Below are 19,074 nucleotides of genomic sequence, written 5' to 3'. Positions count from 1 at the left end.
TCAACAGAAAAACGCTGCATCCAGATTACACAACGGAGGCGAGGTTATGTCAGAGAGAGTGGATAATTTGTTTTCCTTCAAGTGTTCTACTTTTCAGTAACATATATGGGCTAACTAGTGTTAGCTAACAAGCTCTTGTAGAAGTCAGTCTCTAACACGGTAGCTATGTTAACCTGTTGCTCTTTTATAATACTGTAAAAGACAAGGGCCAAACATAAAAATGAACCTGCACGTTTTTTTTTGGTCACCTCTTTGCTACACATTTCTTCCCGTTTCCAAAACAAACCTCTCTCAATTCAATTCAATTTTTTCAATTCAAGAGGCTTTATGAAGATTTCAATAAAATTTTTGCCAAAGCATCAGACAAAACACAAACCGTTATATGAACATTAACACAATATTAGGATGGGCTTATATAATTTTATAAGTATTGTCTGTAGGGCTGGGCGATATGGAGAAAATTAAATATCATGATACTTTTGACCAAATACCTCGATATTGATACCGCAACGATATTGTAGTGTTGACTATTGGTGCTTTCACAAAATATTTACACAATGAGATTTTTGATAAATAATCATCAGTAATTTGGATATAATGGCTAAGTGGGTAAAGGCAAATAATAGAACAGTTACAACAGTCTGGTAAGTTAAGAAAATGAAATAACTTTACTGTAATGCAGCCTTTAAAACCAGGAAAAGACAACACTTATGCCATATTACGATATCCAAAATCTAAGACGATATCTAGTATCATATCACGATATAGCTATAATATCGATATATTGCCAAGCTCTAATTATCTGGAAAATATAAAAACAAAAGTTATTAAGCCATATGAAATTGATAATGAATCTCTCTCTCTCTCTTTTATTTATGTATTTGTTTTTGTTGTGTGTATTTGCAGCGTGTTTGCTAAATGCTGCGCATGTGTTGTCAAATTTATGAAGATGTTTTCTTAATTAGCTTGTGTTTGGTCTATTTGCATGTGTTTTTTTTTAGTTGCAGTACGTTTGCCCCTGTCGGCCACCATAGTATAAACCTTCCCTCTCAGTGCAAAAACTTTTAAAGCCTGTTGATGAAATATACGTCACCTTTTCTGTTTGAATGAGGTGGAAACTCTTTTGTTTTTTTTAGTGTGAAGCAGAGCATGACCCACACCACAAAAGTGGGAGTGGAAAGAAAACTAAAAAGTCTGGGCTTGGGTCCATGTTTGAAAAGCGCTCAACTCCAAAGATGAGTAAACTGAAGGTGAGACATTCCCACCTTCTCCTCTCTGTACTATATATGTGATTCCCTTTAGGCTTTGATGCAGCAGAGAACAGCACAGCTAAAGGTAAAATGATGTTATCCTGTCTATTTCAATGTGTTGGCAGGAGTTTCACAGCCCTGAGTCTGGACTGATAGTGAAAACAGCCAAAGATGGATGTGCAGAGGGTCTTGTTTATGGTGGAGGGGGGAAAGAGGGAATATTCATTAAGGAAGTGGTACCAGAGTCACCTGCCTCAAAAAGTCTGAAACTAAAAGAAGGTAAACTAGCAGCTGGAAATGATTAACAATTATAGTGACATTTCTTTCCGAAGCTACTAACTGATACATTGGTAATTTTACATCTTGTGTTGTATTTTGTTTAGGTTTTCAAATCCCATTACAAATGTATACTACTAACACACGCACACACACAAGTTGCAAAGTCTAATGACTAATCACACTGCATGTGTTATTTTCATGTTTATTGATATAATTACCCTTTATCAGACAGACCCTGACAGCCTTCTTATCTGTGTGCTTCTGAAATATTTTGCTCTTGTTTACGCAGGTGATCAGATTCTGAGCGCCACTGTATATTTTGACAACGTGTCATATGAGGATGCCATTCAGATTCTGGAGCACGCTCAGGCTTACAGAGTGAAGCTCTGCTTGAAACGCAAACCAGACATCACAGACACTGAAACAGCCATTGAATCTGACGTCATCCCTGTAACTATTTTCAAGTTGTCAGACTCTTTGTGATTTAAAAAAAAGCATTGAAGATAAAACTGACATTTCATATTTCTGTTGCTCAACAGGAGGAAGATGTCTATGCTCCAGAAATGAGGGAGCAAGGAAAAACCAAAAGGCGTGGTGATGCCCGCTTTTCATGGCCTAAGTTTCCCTCCTTTGGAAAAGGAAAGAAGTCCCGCTTTACAAGGTCTCACAGCACCTCAGAGGCTGATGAGCAAAGAAAGCTTGAGCTTAGCCCCACCACAAGTGACACAGAATCACCTATAAAATCTCAAGATGCTCTCAAAGGCAAGAAGAAACATAAAATAAAGCTCTCTGTTCTAACAAAGAGAGGCCGCATAAGTTCATCTGAAGACCAGGACACAGACGCACCAACATCTGCGCAGATGGTTTCACCTGAGTGCCTTGAAAGCCCCTCAGGAGAAACACCTCAAATCTATGCGACAGAGGATCTGAAAGTAGTGGAAGACTTAAGACGTGAGCAAAATTATCAAAAACTGACTGACCCTCAAACTGTTCAACACAAGGTGGAACTCATCACTATAGATAGCACTTTGAAAACAGAAGATCTAACCGTGGCTCTGGCAGGTCAAGGCAGCCCCTCTGGTATCAAGTCCCCTGATGGGAAGAAAAAGAAGAAAGAGCGGTCTGAATTAAAAATGAAAATTTTGGGAAAGGATAAATCGCACAAGAAAGATGCAAAAGCAAAATCGTCACCAAAAAGGCTGAAAACTCTGGGGGCAAGTATTGAAATAGCAGACCAACCTGGAAATGAAAAATCAGATGCCATCCCAAGTTTTAAGTCACAAACAAAACTACAGGGGGATCAACTTGCACTTAATGCCAATACACAAATAATCAGCAGTGAGAGTTCAAGGGTAATCTCAGCCAAATCAGGGACAACACAGATGGAAATGAGTATACCAAAGGTGGAACTTGAAATATCTGATGTTGAATTGATACGGCAATCTCCACAGAAGGGTGAAGAAAAAACTAAGAAAGGCAAGGACGTTAAACAAAAACCAGAAACAAAGACAGGTCCAACATTCAAACTGCCTAAAATAGGCTTTAGTGACATTGCCACTGAGGAAACAATCCCAAAAATGAATGTCAATTTTGAAGAATGTACACCTAAAATTGAGCAGTTTACAACTGAGGGTACAGAAGTGAAAGAAGATCCTTATGAGCGACTGTCAAAAAGCAGTCTTTCCAAAACAGAACTTCCCAAACGTGAAGACATTGTGATTCCAGGTATGGAGGACATGTCTAGGAGGACCACAGCCAAAGGAATTAAAGAGCCTAAAGCTGTTTTTACAGGACATTATGAAGACATTCAAGCTGAAACTGTACAACTGCCATTTGATGTTGACAGTGTGAAAGAGGCTGTTTCAAAATTGCCTGGATTTAAGCTGCCTAAGGTTGACACGAGTGGAGTGCCTATTCCTGAAGAAATTACTGTAATAGATGCAAATGCACAAAGAATATCAGTGAAAACACCCACTAAAACAAAACATGATGCACACTTCAGTAAGTTTGACATAACTGCCTCTCCAGAAATCTCCAAGACAACAGTCAAACTACCAAAGATCACATCTGCTGATTTAACCTCAGAGGAGCTTTTAATGGAGAGAAAAGTAGATTTTAAAAAAACTGAAAAGGAATACAAAACTGAGCCAAAACAAAGCGACAAAGAACATTTTATAATACCTGGAAAAGAAAGTGTACAAGTAGCCGCCATTTTTCAGACACAAGAAACACAAGGCACAGAGGGCATTAAATCGGAATATGAATCTGCAGCTACACTCAAATCAAAGAAGGCAAAGATAACAATGACAAGCTTTGGGATTGCAAAACCAGACATAACAATCCCTGACATTGGAATTGCCTTGCCAAAACAAAAGCAAAAAGGTGACAATGTAAAAGGAGAAAGGACTATATTTCTCGAAGACGAAGACATGTCAAACACTGAAACAAGGAACAAGATTGGAGAAGTCATGTCAGAGGTCAAAATACCAGAAATTGAAAGCATTGAATACATTGATTCAGTAGATGGCTCACCAGACAAAAAGGATGGTGGCGTTGGTTTGACAGGTTTTGGTATTAACCTTGCTGCAAGCCCAAAGTCTGACATCTCCTTTCCAGAGATCAGAGGTGAAGTGAAAGGTGTTGAATACAAAGAGCACACATTCAAACTGCCCGAATTTGGAGCAGTGACTGAGAACATCAGTATAAATGTGCCTGATGCAGAAAAGGATAAAAAGATTGATGGGGCAGATATAAGAACACTTGAAAGAGAGGGAAAAAGTGGCAAGTTTAAAATGCCAAATCTCAGCATCTCTATGCCAAAGGTTAAAGGACCTGAAATTGATTTAAGCCTATCAGAAAAAGATGTAGATCTCACATTACCAGAAGAAAAAGCTGAGGTTGACCTCCCAGACATTCCTGAGGTTGAGGTTACTCTTGGAAATGTAGATGTTTCTATTCCAAAGAAAATGATGGAGGTCAAAAAGCCTGAACTGGATGTCAAACCTTGGCAGACTGAAGGTGAACTTGAGGGACGAGGAAGCAAGTTCAAGGAGCCCAAGTTTGGAATTAAAATGCCCAAATTAAAAGGACCTGAATTTGATTTAAGCTTATCAAAGAAAGATGTAGATGTCAGACTACCAGAGGTTAAATCTGAAGTCAAACTCCCAGAGACCCCTAAAATTGATGCCCGTCTTGGAAAGGCAGAGGTTTTGATTCCAGAAGCAAAGGTGGAAGTTAAAAAACCTGAAGTGGAAATCAAACCTTTGCACACTGACGTTGAACTTGAAGGACAAGGAGGCAAATTCCAAATGCCAAAGTTTGGAATTACGATGCCAAAAGTAAAAGGACCTGAAATTGATTTGAGCTTATCAAAAAAAGGCGTAGGTGTCACACTACCAGAGGCTAAAGCTGAAGTCAAACTCCCAGAAGCCCCAGAGATTGATGCAACTCTTGGAAAGATAAATGTTTCCATTCCAAAGCAAAAGATGGAAGTTGAAAAACCTGAATTGGAAATCAAACCTCTGAGGACTGGAGGGGAACTTGATGGACAAGGAGGCAAGCTTAAAATGCCAAAACTTGGTGTAAAAATGCCAAAAATTAAAGCGCCTGAATTTGATTTAAGCTTATCAAAGAAAGATGTAGATGTCCTATTGCCTGAAGCTAAAGCAGAGGTCAAACCTCCTGATGTTGAACATACAGAACATGGAATTAAAGTAGATGTCAAAGCTCCAGAGATTGCAGTTTACCAACAGGATGTTGAAGGATCATCATCAAAATGTAAGATGCCGACATTTAAACTACCAGCATTTGGAGTTGGTACTCCAAACGTCTCTGTGGAAGCACATGATATGGACAAAGACATTAAAGCTGACATTAATAAGCATGTGGTTAATATTGAAGCACCCAGCATTGACGTTAAGGGTCCTTCAATTGATATGAAGGCTATAGGAACTGATCATGAGGGGAAAGGAAGCAAGTTTAAAATGCCACATCTCGGATTCTCTATGCCTAAAGTCAAAGGACCTCAACTTAATATAAGTTCATCAAAGAAAGATGTAGATGTCACACTACCAGAGGCCGGTGCTGAAGTCAAACTCCCAGAAACCCCTAAAATTGATGCCAGTCTTGGAAAAGCAGAAGTTTTGTTTCAAGAGGCAAAGATGGAAGTTAAAAAACCTGAAGTGAAAATCAAACCTTTGCAGACTGATGTTGAATTGGAAGGACAAGGAGACACATTTCAAATGCCAAAGTTTGGAATCACAATGCCAAAGATAAAAGGACCTGAAATTCACTTTAGCTTATCAAAGAAAGATGTAGATGTGACACTACCAGAAGCCAAAGCTGAAGTAAAAGTCCCTGAAGTTGAACTAAACGAACCCTCTGCTGAAGTGGAAATTAAAGCTCCTGAAATAAAAGTTACAGAAAAAGATACAGAAGGATCACCATTGAAATTTAAGATGCCGACATTCAAACTATCTAAATTTGGAGTTGGTACTCCAGACATTTCTGTAGAAGTATCTGATATGGACAAAGATGTCAAAACCGACGGAGCTGATATTAAAATTCCTTCAGACGCTCTTGCAGTTGACATTGCAGCACCCAGCATTGACATTGAAGGCCCATCAATAGATATTAAAACTACAGGAACTGAACATGAAGGAAAGGGAAGCAAGTTCAAACTGCCAAGTCTCGGTTTTTCTGGACCTCAAATCAAACGGCCTGACATTGATTTAAGCCTATCAAAGAAAGATGTAGATGGGACTTTACCAGCAGCCAAAGCTGATGTCAAATTCCCTGACGTTCACACTGAAGCACCCAGCATTGACATTGAGGGCCTATCAACAGATAGGAAAACTACAGAAATTGAAGAGGATGGGAAAGGAAGCTTTAAAATGCCACATCTTAGTTTCTCCATGCCAAAAGTGAAGGGACCTAAAATGGATGTTAGCCTTTCAAACAAAGACGTAGATGTCAAATTACCAGAGACAAAACCTGATGTCAAACTTCCAGAGGTTGATCTTGGAAAAGTGGATGTTTCAATTCCAGAGGCTAAGATGGAGGTTAAAAAACCTGAAGTGGAAATGCAGTTCATGCAGACTAAAGGTGAGCTTGATGGAAAGGGAGAAAAGTTCAAAATGCCAAAGTTTGGAATCAAAATGCCAAAATTAAAAGAGCCAGAATTTGACTTGAGCTTAACAAAGAGAGATATTGATATCCCACTACCAGAGACAAAGGTTGAGGTCAAACACCCAGATGCCCCTAAAATTGATGTCAGTCTTGGAAAAGCAGAAGTTTTGATTCCAGAGGCTAAGGCCAAAGTTGAAGAAGCTGAGCTGGACGTTAAACCTTTGCAGACAGAAGTTAAAGGACAAGGAAGCGAGTTCAAAATGCCAAAGTTTGGAATGTCCATGCCAAAGGTAAAAGGACCTGAATTTCATCTTGGCTTATCAAAGAAAGATATAGATGTCAGAATACCAGAAGCAAAAGCAGATGTCAACTTCCCTGATGTTGAACTAAAACAACCTTCTGCCAAGGTAGAAATGAAAGCTCCTGTGATTGAGGTTTTAGCTAAAGATACAGAAGGATCACCTTCAAAATTCAAAATGCCAAATTTCAGTTTCTCTATGCCTAAAGTAAAAGGGCCTGATGTAGATGTAAGCTTATCAAAGAAAGACACAGATATCACATTACCAGGGACTAAAGCTGAGATCAAACTCCCAGAAGCCCCTAAAATCGATGTCAGTCTTGGAAAAGCAGAGGTTTTGATTACAGAGGCAAAAATGGAGGATAAAAAACCTGAAGTGAAAATCAAACCTTTGCAAACTGGCATTGACATTGAAGGACATGGAGGCAAGTTCCAAATGCCAAAGTTTGGAATCACAATGCCAAAAGTAAAAGGACCTGAAATTGATTTAAGCTTCCCCAAGAAAGATGTAGATGTAACACTACCAGAGGCTAAAGCTGATGTTGAACTCCCAGAAGCTTCTAAAATTGCTGTGGATATGAAATCACCAGAGTATGAAGCAGAAATTGATGGGCAAGGAGGCAAGTTCAAAATACCAAAGTTTGGAATCTCAATGCCAAAAGTGAAAGGACCTGAAATTGATTTCAGCTTATCAAAGAAAGATGTAGACTTCACACTACCAGACGCCAAAGCTGAAGTCAATCTCCCAGATGTTGAACTCAAAGAACCTTCTGCTAAAGTGGAAATTAAGGCTCCAGAGATTGAAACTCAATTAAGCAGTGTGAAAGGATCACCATCAAAATTTCAATTGCCAACATTCAAATTCCCAAAATTTGGAGTTACCACTCCAAATGTCAGCGCTAAACTACCTGATATAGACACAGAGATCAAAACTGATGGAGCTGACATGCACATATCTGTGCCACACACAGATGTTGATGTACCAGAAGTTAAAGCAGAGGTCCATCTGCCAGAGGTTGAAGTCAAAAAGCCATCAGGCAGTGTTGTAACAGAGCAACAGCAAGGTGTTGAGGTTGATGCCAAACTGAAAAAAACAAGGTTTTCACTGCCCAGATTTTCTTTTTCAAAACCAAGTGTTAAGTCCCCAGAAGTTGATGCCAGTCTTCAAGATGCAAAAGTTGCAATTCCAGAGGGAAAGGTGGAAGTGAATGTTTTGATTCCAGAGGCTAAGGCCAAAGTTGAAAAAGCTGAGCTGGACGTTAAACCTTTGCAGAGAGAAGTTAAAGGACAAGGAAGCGAGTTCAAAATGCCAAAGTTTGGAATGTCCATGCCAAAGGTAAAAGGACCTGAATTTCATCTTGGCTTATCAAAGAAAGATATAGATGTCAGAATACCAGAAGCAAAAGCAGATGTCAACTTCCCTGATGTTGAACTAAAACAACCTTCTGCCGAAGTAGAAATGAAAGCTCCTGTGATTGAGGTTTTAGCTAAAGATACAGAAGGATCACCTTCAAAATTCAAAATGCCAAATTTCAGTTTCTCTATGCCTAAAGTAAAAGGGCCTGATATAGATGTAAGTTTATCAAAGAAAGACACAGATATCACACTACCAGAGACTAAAACTGAGCTCAAACTCCCAGAGACCCCTAAAATTGATGCCAGTCTTGGAAAAGCAGAGGTTTTCATTCCAGAGGAAAGGGTGGAGGTTAAAAAACCTGAAGTGAAAATCAAACCTCTGCACACTGACGTTGAACTTGAAGGACACAGAGGCAAGTTTCAAATGCCAAAGTTTGGAATCAAAATGCCAAAAGTAAAAGGACCTGAAATTGATTTAAGCTTCCCCAAGAAAGATGTAGATGTAACACTACCAGAGGCTAAAGCTGATGTTGAACTCCCAGAAGCTTCTAAAATTGCTGTGGATATGAAATTACCAGAGTATGAAGCAGAAATTGATGGGCAAGGAGGCAAGTTCAAAATGCCAAAGTTTGGAATCTCAATGCCAAAAGTGAAAGGACCTGAAATTGATTTCAGCTTATCAAAGAAAGATGTAGACTTCACACTACCAGACGCCAAAGCTGAAGTCAATCTCCCCGATGTTGAACTCAAAGAATCTTCTGCTAAAGTGGAAATTAAAGCTCCTGATACTGAAGCTCAATTAAGCAGTGTAAAAGGATCACCATCAAAATTTCAATTGCCAACATTCAAATTTCCTAAATTTGGAGCTGCAACTCCAAATGTCAGCACTGAACTACATGATATAGACACAGAAATCAAAACTGATGGAGCTGACATGCACATATCTGTGCCACACACAGATGTTGATGTACCAAAAGTTAAAGCTGAGGTCCATCTGCCAGAGGTTGAAGTCAAAACGCCATCAGGCAGTGTTGTAACAGAGCAACAGCAAGGTGTTGAGGTTGATGCCAAACTGAAAAAAACAAGGTTTTCACTGCCCAGATTTTCTTTTTCAAAACCAAGTGTTAAGTCCCCAGAAGTTGATGCCAGTCTTCAAGATGCAAAAGTTGCAATTCCAGAGGGAAAGATGGAAGTGAATGTTTTGATTCCAGAGGCTAAGGCCAAAGTTGAAGAAGCTGAGCTGGACGTTAAACCTTTGCAGACCGAAGTTAAAGGACAAGGAAGCGAGTTCAAAATGCCAAAGTTTGGAATGTCCATGCCAAAGGTAAAAGGACCTGAATTTCATCTTGGCTTATCAAAGAAAGATATAGATGTCAGAATACCAGAAGCAAAAGCAGATGTCAACTTCCCTGATGTTGAACTAAAACAACCTTCTGCCGAAGTAGAAATGAAAGCTCCTGTGATTGAGGTTTTAGCTAAAGATACAGAAGGATCACCTTCAAAATTCAAAATGCCAAATTTCAGTTTCTCTATGCCTAAAGTAAAAGGGCCTGATGTAGATGTAAGTTTATCAAAGAAAGACACAGATATCACACTAACAGAGACTAAAACTGAGCTCAAACTCCCAGAGACCCCTAAAATTGATGCCAGTCTTGGAAAAGCAGAGGTTTTGATTCCAGAGGAAAGGGTGGAGGTTAAAAAACCTGAAGTGAAAATCAAACCTCTGCACACTGACGTTGAACTTGAAGGACACAGAGGCAAGTTTCAAATGCCAAAGTTTGGAATCAAAATGCCAAAAGTAAAAGGACCTGAAATTGATTTAAGCTTCCCCAAGAAAGATGTAGATGTAACACTACCAGAGGCTAAAGATGATGTTGAACTCCCAGAAGCTTCTAAAATTGCTGTGGATATGAAACCATCAGAGTGTGAAGCAGAAATTGATGGGCAAGGAGGCAAGTTCAAAATGCCAAAGTTTGGAATCTCAATGCCAAAAGTGAAAGGACCTGAAATTGATTTCAGCTTATCAAAGAAAGATGTAGACTTCACACTACCAGACGCCAAAGCTGAAGTCAATCTCCCCGATGTTGAACTCAAAGAACCTTCTGCTAAAGTGGAAATTAAAGCTCCTGAGATTGAAGCTCAATTAAGCAGTGTAAAAGGATCACCATCAAAATTTCAATTGCCAACATTCAAATTTCCTAAATTTGGAGCTGCAACTCCAAATGTCACCACTGAACTACCTGATATAGACACAGAAATCAAAACTGATGGAGCTGACATGCACATATCTGTGCCACACACAGATGTTGATGTTCCAGAAGTTAAAGCTGAGGTCCATCTTCCAGAGGTTGAAGTCAAAAAGCCATCAGGCAGTGTTGTAACAAAGCAACAGCAAGGTGTTGAGGTTGATGCCAAACTGAAAAAAACAAGGTTTTCACTGCCCAGATTTTCTTTTTCAAAACCAAGTGTTAAGTCCCCAGAAGTTGATGCCAGTCTTCAAGATGCAAAAGTTGCAATTCCAGAGGGAAAGGTGGAAGTGAATGTTTTGATTCCAGAGGCTAAGGCCAAAGCTGAAGAAGCTGAGCTGGACGTTAAACCTTTGCAGACAGAAGTTAAAGGACAAGGAAGCGAGTTCAAAATGCCAAAGTTTGGAATGTCCATGCCAAAGGTAAAAGGACCTGAATTTCATCTTGGCTTATCAAAGAAAGATATAGATGTCAGAATACCAGAAGCAAAAGCAGATGTCAACTTCCCTGATGTTGAACTAAAACAACCTTCTGCCGAAGTAGAAATGAAAGCGCCTGTGATTGAGGTTTTAGCTAAAGATACAGAAGGATCACCTTCAAAATTCAAAATGCCAAATTTCAGTTTCTCTATGCCTAAAGTAAAAGGGCCTGATGTAGATGTAAGTTTATCAAAGAAAGACACAGATATCACACTACCAGAGACTAAAACTGAGCTCAAACTCCCAGAGACCCCTAAAATTGATGCCAGTCTTGGAAAAGCAGAGGTTTTGATTCCAGAGGAAAGGGTGGAGGTTAAAAAACCTGAAGTGAAAATCAAACCTCTGCACACTGATGTTGAACTTGAAGGACACAGAGGCAAGTTTCAAATGCCAAAGTTTGGAATCAAAATGCCAAAAGTAAAAGGACCTGAAATTGATTTAAGCTTCCCCAAGAAAGATGTAGATGTAACACTACCAGAGGCTAAAGATGATGTTGAACTCCCAGAAGCTTCTAAAATTGCTGTGGATATGAAACCATCAGAGTGTGAAGCAGAAATTGATGGGCAAGGAGGCAAGTTCAAAATGCCAAAGTTTGGAATCTCAATGCCAAAAGTGAAAGGACCTGAAATTGATTTCAGCTTATCAAAGAAAGATGTAGACTTCACACTACCAGACGCCAAAGCTGAAGTCAATCTCCCCGATGTTGAACTCAAAGAACCTTCTGCTAAAGTGGAAATTAAAGCTCCTGAGATTGAAGCTCAATTAAGCAGTGTAAAAGGATCACCATCAAAATTTCAATTGCCAACATTCAAATTCCCAAAATTTGGAGCTGCAACTCCAAATGTCAGCACTGAACTACCTGATATAGACACGGAAATCCAAATTGATGGAGCTGACATGCACATATCTGTGCCACACACAGATGTTGATGTACCAGAAGTTAAAGCAGAGGTCCATCTGCCAGAGGTTGAAGTCAAAAAGCCTTCAGGCAGTGCTGTGATAGAGCAACAACCAGATATTGAGGTAGATGCCAAACTGAAAAAACCAAGGTTTTCACTGCCCAGATTTTCTTTTTCAAAAACAAGTGTTAAGGCCCCAGAAGTTGATGCCAGTCTTCAGGATGCAAATGTTGCAATTCCAGAAGGAGAGGTGGAAGTGAAAGGAGGGGAAGTGGATATGAAACTACCAGAGTATGAAGCAGAAGTTGATGGGCAAGGAAGTAGGTTTAAAATGCCAAAGTTTGGCATCTCAATGCCAAAGATTAAAGGGCCTGAAATTGATTTGAGCTTATCAAAGAAAGATGTGGATGTTACACTCCCAGAAGCCAAAGCTGAAGTTCAACTTTCAGATGTCAAAATAAAACAACCTGCAGTGCAAATTAAAGCTCCTGAGATGGAAGCTCATACAGGTAATACTGAAGGATCACCGTCAAAACTTAAAATGCCAACATTCACATTACCCAAATTTGGAGCTGCTACTCCAAAGGTCAGTGTGGAAGTACCTGATGTGGACAAAGATATTAAAATTGATGGAGCTACAGTGGATGTCACTGCACCCAGCATTGACACTGAAGGCCTATCTGTAGATGTGAAAGCTAAAGGAAGTCAATTTGAAGGATCAGGAAGCAAGTTTAAAATGCCAAAGTTTGGCATCTCAATGTCCAAGGTAAAAGGGCCAGAAATCGATTTGAGCTTATCAAAGAAAGATGTAGATATCCCATTACCAGAAGCTAAAGCTAAAATTGAACTTCCCAATGTTGCAGTCAAAGAGTCTGAAGTGGAAATTAAAGCTCCTGAGATAAAGATTGCAACAAAGGGTTCAGAAGGATCACCATCAAAATTGAAAATGCCGACATTCAAATTACCAAAATTTGGAGTTGGTACTCCAAGTGCCACTGTAGAGGTGCCCGACAGAGACAGAGACGTCAAAATTGATGGAGATGACATTAAAATTCCTGAAGAGGTTCTTGCAGTTGACATTGCAGCACCCAGCATTGGCACTGAAGGCCCATCAATAGATATTAAAACTACAGGAACTGAACATGAAGGAAAAGGAAGCATGTTTAAACTGCCAAGTCTTGGTTTTTCTGGGCCTCAAATCAAACGGCCTGACATTGATTTAGACTTATCAAAGATAGATGTAGATGTGACTCTACCAGAAGCCAAAGCTGGAATCAAACTCCCTCATGTTGAACTAAAAGAATCTTCTGCCAAAGTAGAAATCAAAGCTCCTGGAAGTGATGTTCAGACAAGTAATGTTGAAGGATCACCATCCAAATTAAAAATGCCAACATTCACATTACCCAAAGAGTCTGATGGTTCAATTTCAGTCTCACAGGCACCAATGATAGAGGGTGATGGCAAGTTGAGAAAGACAAGCTGGACATTGCCAAGATTTTCATTTTCAAAAACAAACGTTAAAGCCCCTGAGGCTGATGTCAACCTTGATGTCCCAAAAGTAGACATTGCATCATTAGAGGCCAAAACAGACATACAACTTCCAGATATTGATACCAAAGAATCCTCAGGTACTTCAATAGAGGGGGCACCCACTACAGACCTTGATGCCAAATTGAAAAAGCCAAGATTTTCATTACCCAAATTTTCATTTTCAAAGCAAAGTTCAAAAGAGTCTAAAGATGATGTCAGTCTCCCAGATGATGTTTCTCTTCCGAAAGGAAATGTGGAAGTCAAACAACCTGAAGTGGAGCTTAAGCCACCAGAAGGTGATGTAGAATTAGAGGGGCAGGAAAGCAAATTTAAAATGCCACTGTTTGGCTTCTCAATGCCCAAAGTAAAAGGGCCTGAAATTGATTTGAGCTTATCAAAGAAAGATGTAGATGTCAAACTCCCAGAAGCCAAAGCTGAAGTTCAACTTCCAAATGTCAAAATAAAACAACAGTCTGCTACAGTGGAAATTAAAGCTCCTGAGATTGAAGCTCAAACAGGTAATGTTGAAGGATCACCATCAAAACTTAAAATGCCAACATTCACATTACCCAAATTTGGAGGTGCTACTCCAAAGGTCAGCGTGGAAGTACCTGATGTGGACAAAGACATTCAAATTGATGGAGCTACAGCGGATGTCACTGCACCCAGCATTGACACTAAAGGCCTATCTGTAGATGTGAAAGCTAAAGGAAGTGAAACTGAAGGATCAGGAAGCAAGTTTAAAATGCCAAAGTTTGGCATCTCCATGCCCAAGGTAAAAGGGCCAGAAATTGATTTGAGCTTATCAAAGAAAGATGTAGATGTCAAACTCCCAGAAGCCAAAGCTGAAGTTCAACTTCCGGATGTCAAAATAAAACAACCGTCTGCTACAGTGGAAATTAAAGCTCCTGAGATTGAAGCTCAAACAGGTAATGTTGAAGGATCACCATCAAAACTTAAAATGCCAACATTCACATTACCCAAATTTGGAGCTGCTACTCCAAAGGTCAGTGTGGAAGTACCTGATGTGGACAAAGATATTAAAATTGATGGAGCTACAGTGGATGTCACTGGACCCAGCATTGACACTAAAGGCCTATCTGTAGATGTGAAAGCTAAAGGAAGTGAAACTGAAGGATCAGGAAGCAAGTTTAAAATGCCAAAGTTTGGCATCTCCATGCCCAAGGTAAAAGGGCCAGAAATCGATTTGAGCTTATCAAAGAAAGATGTAGATGTCAAACTCCCAGAAGCCAAAGCTGAAGTTCAACTTCCGGATGTCAAAATAAAACAACCGTCTGCTACAGTGGAAATTAAAGCTCCTGAGATTGAAGCTCAAACAGGTAATGTTGAAGGATCACCATCAAAACTTAAAATGCCAACATTCACATTACCCAAATTTGGAGCTGCTACTCCAAAGGTCAGTGTGGAAGTACCTGATGTGGACAAAGACATTAAAATTGATGGAGCTACAGTGGATGTCACTGCACCCAGCATTGACACTGAAGGCCGATCTGTAGATGTGAAAGCTGAAGGAAGCGAACTTGAAGGGTCACGAAGCAAGTTTAAAATGCCAAAGTTTGGCATCTCCATGCCCAAAGTTAAAGGAACTGAACTTGATTTAAGTTTAACAAAGAAAGATGTAGATGTCACACTCCCAGAAGCTAAAGCTGAAATCAAACTGCCCAATGTTGAAGTCAAAGAATCTGAAGGTGCTATTTTAATACCAGATGCACCAACAGTTGATGTTGAAAACAAGTTGAAACGACCAAACTGGTCATTTCCAAAATTTTCATTTTCAAAGACAGGTGGGAAAGCCCCTGATGCGGATGTAAACCTTGAAACACCCAAAGTTGATGTTACATCACCAGAGGCCAAAGCAGAAGTCCAAGGGCTTTCAGGGGCTATTTCAATGGAAGAGCCATCTGCTGCAGAACTTAATGAAAACTTGAAAAAAAAAACATTTACACTACCCAGATTTTCTTTTTCAAAGTCAAGTGTTAAAGAACCTGAAGTCAGTGCTGAGCTTCCAGATGTTGATGTTTCTCTTCCAGAAAGAGAAGTGATAGTGAAGCAACCTGAAATTAAAATGAAAGCTCCTGAGCTTGAAGCTGAACATGATGGACAAGAAAGCAAGTTTAAATTGCCAAAGTTCGGTATTGCACTAACAAAAGCAAAAGGACCTGAACAAGATGTAAATGCATCACAGAAAGATGTAGGCATCACACTGCCAGAAGTTAAAGCAGAGGTCAAACTCCCTGAAACTGAAGTCAAAGAATCTTCAGCTAGTGTGGAAATGAAAGCTTCCGAGTCTGAAGCTAAGTCAAAAGGTGTTGGAGGATCACCACTGAAATTTAAAATGCCAACATTGAAAATGCCCAAATTTGGAGTTGCAACCTATGATGTCACAGCAGGAGTACCCGATGCAGACAAAGTTGCTGAAACGGATGGAGCTAAACTAAAGGAGGATGTTACTGTCAATATCAAAGGTCCAAGTGTTGATATTAAAACAGATGTGTCTAAAGAAGCAATAACAGGTTCTGAAACGCTGAAGACTGAGACTGAAAGTGTGGATATTGGGTCTCCAAGTAAATTCAAACTACCATCATTTAAAATGCCAAAGCTGAGTTTCTCAAGACCCAACCCTGAAGATGAACATGTGCCTGTTGACACAGAATGCAAAGAAGATCAGGTGGAAATGGAAGTAGAGCCAAAAGGATTGAGTAAATCAGCAAAAGTGACTTTGACATCATTTGGTGAGATCCTCAAGAATATTGATGTTGAATTTGATGTTCCAAAAACAGAAGAAAATCTTGAAACATCAAAGGATGTTCATGAAACCGATAAAACCAGTGGAAAGCAGTTAGAGGCAAAAGAAAAGGAAACTACTACCAAAAGTCCTGAGAGGACAGGTTGGTTTAAATTCCCCAAGTTTGGACTGTCCTCCCCATCAGAACCTGCCAAGATTTCTGAAAAAGACACGCATAAGGATGAAAAGACCCCAGTAGAGGGAACAGTTGAGGAAATAAGCCCCACCTTTTCAGTCCAGTCATCAGACGCCTTTGCTGATATTAGCTCTGCAATGACAAGTGAGCATGTTGGCCTGTCCTTATCTTCTCCAACCAAGGTAACTGTCAAATACTCTGAACCTAACGCTGCTACAGGGCTTGGAGAGATGCACAGTAACATTATTACTTCCACCACAAGAACTGAGCTCATCTCGGTTGAGCCCAACTTGCCTGAGAAAATCACCATTCTGTCATCTGGAGTTTCATCTTCATCAGAAGACACGCTCAGACTGGAATCAGGAAAAATACATGTCATTACATCAAATATACAAGCCACCCCAGAGGCACAGCGTGCCAAGCTACTCACTGCTGTCCAAATCCAATCAGCTGAAGGCCTTCCCCTAGAATCAGAGGCTAACGAAGCTGCATCGTGGACTGTCGAGGATTCACAAAGCAGCAAGAAAACGGTCTTCGAGAGGCATTTAGTTAGGGAAACATCAACTGAAAGAAGTGAAAGCAAAGAAACAATTGTAATAACTAAACAAATCACAAGTATGTTTGACTCTTCTGAGCCCATCTTAGGTGAGACAGCTTCATCCATTCAACGACTGAGAGAGTCTGTGCACTCTGACAAAATGAGGTTCTTTGATGGAGCCGACAAGTGAAATAACTTGATGGGAATTATGTCTAAATTTACAATTCCTCATTATCCAGCCTCAGTGGCTGGTGGGTTTCTGAATGTCACTGTAACAGAGAGGTGAGATAGAAAATAGGTTGGCAACTGGAAAGATTGTTTGCAAGTTCAACTTACCAATCACAGGAAACAGTCAGTTAGTGTTCAGGTGATAACTTCAATCCCTGGTTGCATGTTGTTGACCTATGAAGAGATGGATTAATGTAGGCTAGTTCACTGACAATGTGATTCACTTGGTAATAAACTGTGTAACTCAGTGCCCTTACTGCAAATCCTGACAGGACTTCACCAAATATCCATGCTTATTGTGGTACAGAACTAAAGTAAGCCATGTATTTTGCTTATCAAAACTTATATTTCTTGTTTCATAGTTTTTATGTACAACAAAAGTGATCCAACTTACTTGTGCTCTTATTTATCAGATGATAATCAGAAGTGCTTTTGATTTTAAAATGCTTTATTTGAACAAGACTGTTGCAAAAATCAATCAATGTTACTGACATTCCAAAATATGTTTACAATAATTTTGCTATTAAGTTGACATTAGAGAGCACTTACAATACAATTGGGCAGTATATGACAGAAAAATGAATATGTACATGTATCACCAGAATATTCTTGTTGCTGCAAAAGAAAATGTAAAGAAACAATAACAATGCAAAGCTGAAATGAAATGCTTATGACCAAACAAAGCAAGTGTACTGCTGCAACTATATTTTGTATTAATATTTTTGCTTAGAACCTAATTTGCTACAGTAAAAATATATCAACAGTATGTTTCAATATCAGTGTACAAACTGGCTGTGTAAATAGCTTTTAATGATCTCTGGATTTGATTAATGCTCCTCTTTGAATTATGATGCAATTTGTTTGCAAACCTATACACAATAAATAAATATTATTATATGTAAACCTGTGGCTGAAGCTGAGAAGTTATGTTCTGGCAGCAATTCATCCGTTTCCTGTTTATTCTGTTCCATTTGATTTAGTGAAATAAGTCAAATATCAGCTCACCAAATTTATACCAGTGGTGGAAGGTAACTACATTTTAAATTACTAAGTTCTGTATAAGTACAAGTATGAGGTACTTGTACTTAACTTGAGTATTGCCATTGAATGCTACTTTATACTTCTAGTCCACTAGCTACATTTTAGAGGCAAATATTGTACTTTTTTACTCCACTTAATTTATTTTTAAATGCTTTAATTACTAGTTACTTTGCAGATTTAAATTATAAATACAAAAGAAAAATCAACTGATGACTTAAAATACATTTTTATAGATTAAGTAGTGTTATAGACCCAGTAGTATAAAAAAAAAACTAAATTAGCCCCACCTTTACCAGCTACAATAATAAAATGAACACTATACAATAATTATAATCCAATAATATAATGTGTATTATTCTGAAATCATGAGTACTTTTACTTTTGGTAATTTATTTTTGTAACCTTTATTTATCCAGGTAAGTCGATTGAGAACAATTTCTCATTTGCAACAACGACCTGATCACATTCACACAGTTGCCCATTCATACCTGGAAGCTGCCCAGTACAACCACAGTCTGATCTGCTGGCCACTGAGCAGCTCCACTGGAGCCGTTGAGGTTAAGGGCCTTGCTCAAGGGCACCTCAGTGGTGGTAATGAGGGACAAGCGCTGCTCTTTCACTTTCCCCACCCAGATTTTATCCTGCCGGTCTGGAGATTGAACCGGCGCCCTCCTGGTCCCAAGCTCGCTTCCTTAACCCCCTACCACTACTACCACTCCCCCAAGTATATTTTGATGCTTATAGTTTGGTACTTAAGTAAGATTTTGAATGCCTAGCTAGCTACTTGTAACAGAGTAAAGTAAAGATCCGAGTTCTTCTTCCACCGTTGCTGACAGTAGCCACTCTGCTTTATGAGTAATG

At 39.3% G+C, this 19,074-nt stretch overlaps 1 protein-coding gene and 1 long non-coding RNA gene across 5 annotated transcripts in view; one reads left to right on the top strand and one right to left on the bottom strand.

Moving 5' to 3' along the window:
- Positions 1–18,079, top strand: part of LOC120549533 (neuroblast differentiation-associated protein AHNAK-like) — a 28,763-nt gene extending 10,684 nt beyond the window's left edge. For 2 of the 3 annotated variants that reach the window (XM_039786529.1, XM_039786530.1), the window contains exons 4-7: positions 1,137–1,250; positions 1,376–1,529; positions 1,819–1,979; positions 2,069–18,079. In XM_039786529.1, the coding sequence (XP_039642463.1) occupies positions 1,137–1,250; positions 1,376–1,529; positions 1,819–1,979; positions 2,069–17,134 (15,495 nt within the window). In that variant the 3' untranslated portion in view covers positions 17,135–18,079. The remainder of the gene's footprint in view (positions 1–1,136; positions 1,251–1,375; positions 1,530–1,818; positions 1,980–2,068) is intronic. The other variant, XM_039786531.1, reaches the window with a different exon arrangement.
- LOC120549536 overlaps positions 1–19,074 on the bottom strand; it is a 29,653-nt gene that overhangs the window by 9,945 nt on the left and 634 nt on the right. The window contains exons 2-3 of one of the 2 annotated variants that reach the window (XR_005637400.1): positions 17,281–17,346; positions 16,837–16,970 (exon numbers count right to left, since the gene is read on the bottom strand). This is a non-coding gene — a long non-coding RNA (uncharacterized LOC120549536). The remainder of the gene's footprint in view (positions 1–16,836; positions 16,971–17,280; positions 17,347–19,074) is intronic. The other variant, XR_005637401.1, reaches the window with a different exon arrangement.

This window comes from Perca fluviatilis, chromosome 20 (genome assembly GCF_010015445.1).
Source record: "Perca fluviatilis chromosome 20, GENO_Pfluv_1.0, whole genome shotgun sequence".
Lineage (NCBI taxonomy): Eukaryota > Metazoa > Chordata > Actinopteri > Perciformes > Percidae > Perca > Perca fluviatilis.
Note: the sequence above shows the minus strand (reverse complement) of the source record. Positions and strands in the feature narration are given on the sequence as shown.